Here is a 10,721-nt window from a genome sequence, read left to right on the forward strand (position 1 = left end):
TGGTGGAGGAGAGCTGTTAGAGAATGTAGTGTGGATGGTGGGGGGAGAGCTGTCAGAGAATGTAGTGTGGATGGTGAGAGGAGAGCTGTCAGAGAATGTGTGTATGGTGGAAGGAGAGATGTCAGAGAATGTAGTGTGGATGGTGGGAGGAGAGCTGTCAGAAAATGTAGTGTGGATGGTGGAGGAGAGCTGTCAGAGAATGTAGTGTGGATGGGGGGAGGAGAGCTGTCAGAGAATGTAGTGTGGATGGTGGGGGGAGAGCTGTCAGAGAATGTAGTGTGGATGGTGAGAGGAGAGCTGTCAGAGAATGTAGTGTGGATGGTGGGAGAAGAGCTGTCAGAAAATCTGAATGGTGGGTGAGAGCTGTCAGAGAATGTAGTGTGGATGGGGGAGGAGAGCTGTCAGCAAATGTGAATGGGGGGTGAGAGCTGTCAGAGAATATAATGTGATTGGTGGGGAGAGCTGTCAGAAAATCTGAATGGTGGGTGAGAGCTGTCAGAGAATATAATGTGATTGGTGGGGAGAGCTGTCAGAAAATCTGAATGGTGGGTGAGAGCTGTCAGAGAATATAATGTGATTGGTGGGGAGAGCTGTCAGAAAATCTGAATGGTGGGTGAGAGCTGTCAGAGAATATAATGTGATTGGTGGGGAGAGCTGTCAGAAAATCTGAATGGTGGGTGAGAGCTGTCAGAGAATATAATGTGATTGGTGGGGAGAGCTGTCAGAAAATCTGAATGGTGGGTGAGAGCTGTCAGAGAATATAATGTGATTGGTGGGGAGAGCTGTCAGAAAATCTGAATGGTGGGTGAGAGCTGTCAGAGAATATAATGTGATTGGTGGGGAGAGCTGTCAGAAAATCTGAATGGTGGGTGAGAGCTGTCAGAGAATATAATGTGATTGGTGGGGAGAGCTGTCAGAAAATCTGAATGGTGGGTGAGAGCTGTCAGAGAATATAATGTGATTGGTGGGGAGAGCTGTCAGAAAATCTGAATGGTGGGTGAGAGCTGTCAGAGAATATAATGTGATTGGTGGGGAGAGCTGTCAGAAAATCTGAATGGTGGGTGAGAGCTGTCAGAGAATATAATGTGATTGGTGGGGAGAGCTGTCAGAAAATCTGAATGGTGGGTGAGAGCTGTCAGAGAATATAATGTGATTGGTGGGGAGAGCTGTCAGAAAATCTGAATGGTGGGTGAGAGCTGTCAGAGAATATAATGTGATTGGTGGGGAGAGCTGTCAGAAAATCTGAATGGTGGGTGAGAGCTGTCAGAGAATATAATGTGATTGGTGGGGAGAGCTGTCAGAAAATCTGAATGGTGGGTGAGAGCTGTCAGAGAATATAATGTGATTGGTGGGGAGAGCTGTCAGAAAATCTGAATGGTGGGTGAGAGCTGTCAGAGAATATAATGTGATTGGTGGGGAGAGCTGTCAGAATGTAGTGTGGATGGTGGAGGAGAGCTGTCAGAGAATATAATGTGATTGGTGGGGAGAGCTGTCAGAGAATGGAGTGTGGATGGTGGGGGAGATCTGTCAGAGAATGTAGTGTGGATGGTGGAGGAGAACTGTCAGAGAATGTAGTGTGATTTTCACTCATCCTCATAGTTCTAGCCGACTTGTGACAATGAGACTGTCGCCGGTCGGCTCAGTAGATCGGGAAGTGAGCGAACACATACCGGTGTTTGCGCACTTCTCGATTCGGTCACGGCAGAGAGTAGTGACTGTAACTCACGGCTCACTGCAGGGATTCCCTCCTCCAGCGCTGACTGTCGGAACGGACGGGGAGGGGGCGGCTACAGCTGGCGTTGCCTCTAGATAGTCAGAGCCAGCTGTCACTCACGCAGCTGGAAGGATCAAGACATAATTGTTGGGATCCGTTTCAGCTGCGGCGCCTCAGTATACCGCGAGCGGTAGCTCGCGGTATTCTGAGCTTAGGGTGATGGGAGGACGCTAGTTTGTGTCCTCCCGTTACCCTTAGAAGAACTATGGGGAAAAGCCCTAACCCCATAGTTCTCCTTTAAGGAATCCATAATAAAGGAGGTGACAATCCAAGGAGTCCATGTCTTCTTATATGTAGAGAAACTTTATGTCTAGCAATAAGCTTCTCATAGAACATGACCGGAGACACCAGAGCTTTCACACTGGCAGAGGGGAGAGACGGAGATTTCCAGGCCCAAGCCTGTCCTTTCCTGGCCGCTGTAAGTGTATGTGTTAACGGTCTATATTGGGTAAGTGTAAAAACCTCAGGGATTGTATTCAGTAGAGTCTCAGAGGGATCATTACAGAAGGAGGTGTAACATACTTACTTCTCCACCATCCGGTTCAGGGGTTGTAGGGAGAAAATTCCAAGTTGGAAAGAAGTGAACAGAACCCCCCTCAACCATTCCTCAACTTCTGTCACTAATCTAAAACAAGAGGCGGACTTCAGTAACTGACAGAAGGAGCTGAGGGGAGCCTCACAGCCAATCAGAGTCCCCGCTTCACATCTCCACTGTTACTCCCTCCACAGGAACCAATCACAGAGTGGGATCAGAGTCACCAGGCAGATTCTGCTCTCCACAGAGATTTACCTCAGATTTCACACCTCCTCCACTGTCATTGGCTGCACTCCCTCAACAGGAACCAATCAGAGTGGGATTAGTCACCGAGCAGATTCTGCTCTCCACATACAGAGATTTACCTCTGACCTGACCACAGACACCCCCTATTATTATACATTTATATATCGCTGACCTATACCGCAGTGCTGTACAGAGGACACTGAACCAGGCACATTAATGTATATGACTGGGGGAGGGGACATTAGATTGTAAGCTCCTCTGTACAGAGACTGATGTGACTGGCTCAGCGATCTCTGAACATATGTCAGTGATATATATATATATAATGTAATGTATAATAATAGTGTGTGACTATAATATTCAAACAAATTTTGTATTTTATTTCTTTATTGTCTGGATTTGATGTGAGGTATAATCTGTGTGTAGTCATGGATGTAACGTAATAGAGGAATAGACCACAAGGCAGCGAGCACAAGGATGAAACATAACGGAGACTGTAGTATTTATATTCCACACAAGGTGGCGATCCCACGTGGTAGCCACCTACAGGAAGTGATGTAAGATACAGTCAGGAAGTGATACAAGGGACAGAAAGGAAATTATGTAGACGTAGAAACAGGAAGTGATGTCGGTATATATACACAGGAAGTGATGGAGGTGTGAAGCATAAGTTGGAGGTATGGAAAGTATCTCGCGTGTTAGCCACCTACAGGAAGTGATGTATGGTACAAACAGGAAGTGATGTAGGAGTGAAACGTGAGTTGGAGGCATGGGTACTGCTGGACAGTGTCCATAATCTCAGAACTGTCCCACAAGATCTGACACTCTGAGCAATTCAGCATTTGTCTACAGAGAGTCTTCTTTAGATCATGTGACTATTTGATTTCTAAAAGACTGCTCAGGAGGATTCTGGGAAGTCTTCATTGATAATTGTTACCTTCTTCCTTCAAATAGGATTACAGGATAGTGACCAATATATCTTGTGAGCCATTAACACTCAGCAAGTGTCTTCAGCAGACATCACCCATCACAGAGCCTCCACCTCACCGCCTGACAACAGAGGCAAACCGTGATAAAATATTCTAGAAGTTTCCAGTATCTAGAAGGACACCGGGATCTCTACAAGGACGTCGTGATGGAGAATGAGCCGCCCCTCACATCACCGGGTAAGAGGAGAGTGCAGTACGGAGGGTCCACCTAGATCCCCCATCATCTGATACACACATAGAAACAATGTATTCAGTCAGTGTGTGTGTTTCCTTCAGATGGATCCAGTAAGAGGAACCCACCAGAGAGATGTCCCCGTCCTCTGTATTCCCGGGATTCCACCCAGGAAGATCACACCGTCCCCCACCAGGATCAGGTACGGTCTAGATTACAAAGGTTCCTGAAGACTTTCAGATTATATTCTTCTTGATGTTTTAAGTCATCAGTGCCAACATTTCTAAGATAATATTTTCTGTTATTTTGTTGGTTTAGCATGAAAAACGAAGGGATATGAAAGTTGAGCTAAAAGAGGAAGAAGAAGAGACGTCTGTGATGAATTATCAGCAGACTATGGAGAAGGTCGGGATGATGGATCAGGGTATACACCAGAGTGAGTGTGATAATGATGTTAAAGAAGAGATAAAAGAGGAGGAGAAGATTATGATGGAACCGTACAGTGACACAAATCCACCAGAGAGATGTCCCCGTCCTCTGTATTCCCGGGATTTCACACAGGAAGATCAGAACATCCCTCACCATGATCAGGTGGGACTCGGTGTGTAGAAAACAAGTGATTCTGAACTTTGTGACGCAACATTATTTTATGTAGTCCATTGGTTTCATGTTTGCTTTACTCCATTTCATCTTCCCCTTGGAGGTCCTCCCACTTTTATTGTTTTCTATAAATCAATAAACATACTTTTCTTCCATGGGTCTTGGGCCCAGTCACATGACATAATGGATCCTCTTCGTCCTTGTATCCTCCAAAGGGCACATACTAAATGATGTGGTGCTGTCGTTTGCTTCTGTGAGTCGAGGCCGGTGTGATGAGGGCCTCCAAGGTTAAGGTCCCTGGCCCCCCAGGCTTACAGGAAATGGGTGGAAGTCCTGCAATGAAATGACTTTTTTGTGCTGCATGTCAGTAACACCTGCTGGTTTTGTCCCTTCCCCAGTCTTTGACTGGACAGTAAAATGAGAAGCAGCAGATTGATGAGCTCATCTTTCTGACACTTCGCTCTCTCTTCCAGTCAGCATGACCCTTATTAGCCCTGCAGTACAGCTGACTGGCTCCTCGTGCTGCTTCTCCTTCCCCATATCTGTTATATGTAGACTACAGGAGGCCGATACCAAGTCACATTCAGGTACTTACACTAGAAACACATTTAATGATGTAATAATGAATGAGGAGCTGCCTTCCTTTGTGTCTTCTATATATCCCCGGAGTTCAGCTTTATGAGATGTTTTCTATTATTTTGGGGTTTAGGGTGAAGAACGGAACAATATAAAAGTTGAGGTTAAAGAGGAAGAAGTGGAGACGTATGTGGGGGTTGACCGGCCGTCCACGGAGGAGGTCGGGATGATGATGAAAAGTGATCAGGATGATGACATTTCTCTACCGAGCAACACAAGTAAGTAACAGACACCATGGAGGGAACAGGTCACAGTTCTATGTCACTTCTGAGTATCTCCATTCCTCAATATAACGTCATGTGACCAACAAATGAGGAGGAGATACTGTAAACCATATGAAGGTCCATCTCCATTCCCCAATATAACGTCATGTGACCAACAAATGAGGAGGAGATACTGTACACCATATGAAGGTCCATCTCCATCTCCCCATAGCGGTCATGAATGAACAGTACAATGGTCTCCTGGGGTCAGAGGTGTTTTGAGGGTTTTGTCTCCTTTCTATGGTTGGTTTTCATATTTTGGTACAATTGTACCCAATATCATGCCAGAGCTCTGTGATGACTTCTAGACCAACATACATGACTCTGATTACTGACGTGTGTAATAATTTCTCTCCAGCAGATGGATGTGATATCAGGAATACCTCGGAGAGACATCTTATATTATCTGCTGATTGTAAGTCAGAAGATAATGTCATCACACAGGATTCTCCTGGAGTGAATCCAAACACACAAAATATACATCACAGACCTCACTGTTTGGAGACATCAATGGATCCCTCTGATCAGGGTGAATCTTCTGATCATTCACATACTATGACTGGAAATATCAATTTAGGATCTCACACTGCAAGAGATCCATCTAATCCCATGGAACCTTCCTCACCCCATGAAGGAGATCACAGAGGTGAGGAGCCATTCTCATGTTCAGTGTGCGGGAAATCTTTCACTGAAAACAAAACCCTTCTTAGACACCAGAGAATTCACAAAGGTGAGCGTAATTATTCATGTTCAGAGTGCGGGAAATCTTTTTTTAAAAAAGGACACCTTGTTGACCACCAGAGAATTCACACAGGTGAACGTCCTTATTCATGTACAGAGTGCGGGAAATCATTTTTTCATAAAGGACACCTTGTTAGTCACCAGAGAATTCACACAGGTGAGCGTCCTTATTCTTGTTCAGAGTGCGGGAAATCTTTCATTCAGAAAGGAGACCTTGTTATACACCAGAAAATTCACACAGGTGAGCGTCCTTATTCATGTTCAGAGTGCGGGAAATATTTCACTCACAAAGGAAACCTTGTTATGCACCAGAAAATTCACACAGGTGAACGTCCTTTTTCATGTTCAGAGTGTGAAAAGTGTTTCTCTGTAAAAGGAAAACTTCTTTCACACCAGAGAATTCACACAGGTGAACGTCCTTTTTCATGTTCAGAGTGTGGGAAATATTTCACTCAAAACAAAAACCTTCTTAGACACCAGAAAATTCACACGGGTGAACGTCCTCATGCATGTTCAGAGTGCGGGAAATCATTTTTTAATAAAGGAGACCTTGTTATACACCAGAGAAGTCACACGGGTGAGCGTCCTTATTCATGTTCTGAGTGCGGGAAATCTTTCACTCAGAAAGGAAGCCTTGTTATGCACCAGAGAAGTCACACGGGTGAGCGTCCTTATTCATGTTCTGAGTGCAGGAAATCCTTCCCTGAGAAATATATTCTTCGTAGACACCAGAGAAGACATACTACGGAGCGTCCTCACTGCATTCAGACTCGGGGAAATGTCTAAATAGACTTCAGTTGTCTGTAAAACATCAGAGAGGAAGTTCCTGCTGATTCTGATGACAAATGTACGATGGTTTTTATCAGGTGGAACTGTCCATAGAACAACTGGAGGATATGAAAACACTCGGACTCATCACATGGGTGCAGAGGCCTGTACAGAGAGATGAATGAGTTTATGCACTTGGGTGGCCCCCAGGAGTTTCCATGTGCTTTCCTTCAGCCGCAGGCAGCAGCTTGTTGAATTGTTAACTGGCTGACAGATGGATGGTGGGGGGAGAGCTGTCAGAGAATGTAGTGTGGGGGACAGGGAATGTAGTGTGGATGGTGGAGGAGAGCTGTCAGACAATGTAGTGTGGACGGTGGGGAGAGCTTAAAGAGATCATGGTATGGAAAGGGGAGCTGCGGTAGAACATATTGTGTGGATGGTGGGAGCTCCCAGAGAATGTAACACAGATGGGGGGAACACAGTGACAACACAGGGGAGCTGAGAGAAATGAGTGATGTTGAACTGCTGAGGGAACAATGTGTGGTGGGGATGTAGACATTGATGGTAAAAGAACGTCTCTACCAGGCTGTGGGTACTACTGAAGGAACAGTGGGGGGAGTTTATCAAAGCAATTGCGACAGTTTATACATAAGTCCCAAGGCTTGTAGAAATCAACAGTTTTATCTTTGCAAGGTCTGCAAGTATATATTTTTAGTCTGCTCAACGCTCCCTCACTGCCCTGCTGACAGCACAATCCCAGAATAAACTGTTCTTCACTAAGCGGGTGTACTGGGCTGAGGGAGACGCGGCAGGTAAGCTCCTGGCTTAAATATCTAGAGCTCAACAGCCCACCACCTATTTTGGAGCTTTCTCTGACCCGTTGGGTGTTACTCATTCGGATCAGGGGACAATATCTGAAGTCTTCGGGGAATTTTATACATCCTTGTACAAGACGAGAGATGATTATTTTGATTCTGAGCTGGGGGCTTATCTGGATAGTGTCTCTCTGCCGTCCCTTACACCTGAGGATGGACTGGACCTGGGGGCCCCAATCACCCTGGAGGAGCTGGAACTGGCTGTGGCTAGTTTCCCTAATGGTAAGGCCCCGGGCCCGGATGGGCTTCCTATTGAAGTCTACAAGACTTATACCACATCATTGCTTCCTACCCTACTGGAGACGTTTAATGATGCCTTCTCTGTGGGCCACCTCCCCCTCTACTATATATGAGGCCACTGTGGTAGTTCTGCCAAAGAAGGCCAAAAATCTGCTCCTTGCCGGAACCATAGAGGCCTATCTCTCTTTTAAATGCAGACGTTAAAATTCTTGCCAAGGTGCTAGCTACTAGATTGTCTAGAAAGATTGCCTCTGTGGTGCACTCGGATCAATCTGGGTTTATCCCTCACAAGTCCACTGCTATGAATATACGCAGAGTGTTCCTGAACATGCAGCTCCCTATCGATAACACAGGTAACAGAGCACTACTAACCTTGGATATCGCCAAGGCGTTTGACAGCGTGGAATGACGATATCTCTTGGCGGTCCTGACTGCCTTCGGACCAGGTCCCAAATTTTGCATTTGGGTCCGTTTGTTGTAGTACCATCCGTCTGCTAGAATAAAAATGAACGACTCCTTGTCTGCCACCTTTGGGTTGCAGCGAGGCGCTAGACAGGGGTGCCCTGTGTCCCCTTTACTATTTGCCCTTGCCGTTGAACCCTTTGCGGCTCTGATACGGCAGTCTACTGACATCAAGGGCTTTCAACGAGGCGACCTGGAGGAAAAGATAGTGTTGTATGCTGATGACACTTTTGTTTTTAGCTGATACAGAGTCCTCCCTCTCTAACGTCATGTCACTTTCATCTACCTTTGCCTGGTAGTCAACTGTGAGAAGTCCAACCTGCTTCCCCTCGACCCTATTCACAAGCCTTTGGCTCCTGGCTTGTCCCATCTGCAGGTCCAGTCAGTAATTACCTACTTAGGCATACAGATAACTGCCTCTCCCCTTGGCTACATTACTCTGAATCTGCACCCTCTTTTGACGAAATTTAGATCCCAACGCACCTCATGGGCCAAATCGCCACTGTCTGTGGCGGGTAGGATCAACTTAAAATGATCTTGATACCCCAATTACTATATATTCTCCATAATTCACCCCTTTGGATCCCTAGGAAGACCTTTCGCCTGATCAGCAGTATTTTTAGAGATCTTGTTTGGAAGATGAAATCTTCCATATTGCGGTCTGGAGGTCCTGCAGAGGCCAAAGGCCTCCGGCAGACTTGCACTGCCTAATCCATGGCTCTATTATATAGCTTCTCAATTACATCACTTTACAGCCTGGGCATCTAAGGACCATCACACGCAGTCATTCTCTCTTCTTTTGCATTTGTTTAAAGGTCTTAATCCCGTGTTATCTGGATAGTGATGTGTACACCAAAAGACACTCTGCACTCCCTACTGTACAACTAATGGGACAGGTCTGGTCATCGGCCAAACGAGCACTGGGTGTTACCCATTTAACTAGCTATAGCCCTCTGTGGCAGAATGGCAATCTCCCGGAGCTCCTTCCCCGGCATGGTACGCTTTAAGGTCGCAGTTTAAACTTGCCCCCCCCCCTGAATTCTCCCCTACTCTGGATGCCGTGCTTTCAGCTGAGCACACTAAGGGAGTCATCTCCTTCCTGTATAACCATCTCCTCCTCAAGTCCGAGGTTCTTCTGCCTTTGAAGTGCCGGGAGGGCTGGGAGACAGATTTAGGCGCTCCGTCGGATGACGGGTGGGAAGATGTACTCCAAGGGGTTGAACAAGTCTCGCTGTCACCCACTCATAGGTTGACACAATTGTTTATTATCCACAGAATATATCGTACACCTGAATTTCTATTTCGTATTGGGTACAGGGCTGACCCTAATTGCCCGAAGTGCAACTCTCACCGAGGATCTTTAAAGGAGAACTATGAGGTGAGTGCTTTTCACTCACCTCATAGTTCTAGCCGACCTGTGACAATGAGACTGTCACAGGTCGGCTCAGTAGATCGGGAGGTGAGCGAACACATACCGGCGTTCGCTCACCTCTCGATCCTGTCACGGCTCTCTGCCGTGACAGGGGGAGGGGCTGGATTCCCCGCTCCGATCCGCCAGCGCTGACTGGCGGAACGGAGGGGGCGGGTACAGCTGGCTCTGCCTCTAGAGAGGCAGAGCCAGCTGTCACTCACGCAGCTGGGCGGATCCCGGCACAATTGTCGGGATCCGCTTCAGCTGCGGCGTCTCAGTATACTTAGGGTGACGGGATGACGCTAGTTTGTGTCCTCTAGTTACCCTAAGGAGAACTATGGGGAAAAGCCTTAACCCCATAGTTCTCCTTTAATTCATTTACTATGGAGATACTGGGACAAGGTCATGGACGGCATTAACTCTGTTTTTGAATCCTCACTAACTAATTCTCCACTTGTTTGCATCCAGGGCATTATTGATGCACCGGATTTAACCTCCTATACGACTGTGGCCAATAAACGAGCGCTATTCACTGCGTCAAGGCTGGTGGTGCGTAAGTGGGTTTCCACTTCTCCTCCCACACTGGAGCTGTGGCTTAGTGAATTGGATAGGATGGTTGAGTATGAACGTATCACTTTTCAGCAGAGAGGTAATATGAAAAAAATTTGCTTCTATGTGGTCTAAATGGCTGTCTTACCGTGGACGGGCAGCGCCTGAGTAAACAGTCTGTGTATGTACCATCTTCTGGGGTCTACTCTGTGTGTATGTACTGCTGGGGTTACACTAGCAGCTATGAGTTGCGAGAGGTATAAAGTATACATGATACTTCTGTACTGTTTAATATGTGGCGCTTGTTCTGCAAATGTACACCTCCCCTTTTTACTTTTGTATCCCCCCCTTTTTTTAAAAAAATTTCTTTTCTTTTGTATTTGTTTTCTGAAAAAACAATAAAAAACTATCTGATGTAAAAAAAAAAAAAAGATATATATGTGCAGATATTCTATTAATC

At 46.2% G+C, this 10,721-nt stretch overlaps 1 protein-coding gene and 1 long non-coding RNA gene across 2 annotated transcripts in view; both read left to right on the forward strand.

The window, feature by feature from the left end:
* LOC108801961 overlaps positions 1-10,721 on the forward strand; it is a 104,615-nt gene that overhangs the window by 34,005 nt on the left and 59,889 nt on the right. The window contains exon 8 of the mRNA XM_018573865.1: positions 5,860-6,617. Within this exon, the coding sequence (XP_018429367.1) occupies positions 5,860-6,617 (758 nt within the window). The remainder of the gene's footprint in view (positions 1-5,859; positions 6,618-10,721) is intronic.
* On the forward strand, positions 3,702-4,303 carry LOC108801962. The gene is made up of 3 exons (XR_001942188.1): positions 3,702-3,721; positions 3,821-3,829; positions 4,220-4,303. It is a non-coding gene; the product is annotated as an uncharacterized LOC108801962 (long non-coding RNA).

Source organism: Nanorana parkeri, unplaced genomic scaffold, assembly GCF_000935625.1.
Source record: "Nanorana parkeri isolate BGI_ZX_2015 unplaced genomic scaffold, ASM93562v1 scaffold2584, whole genome shotgun sequence".
Lineage (NCBI taxonomy): Eukaryota > Metazoa > Chordata > Amphibia > Anura > Dicroglossidae > Nanorana > Nanorana parkeri.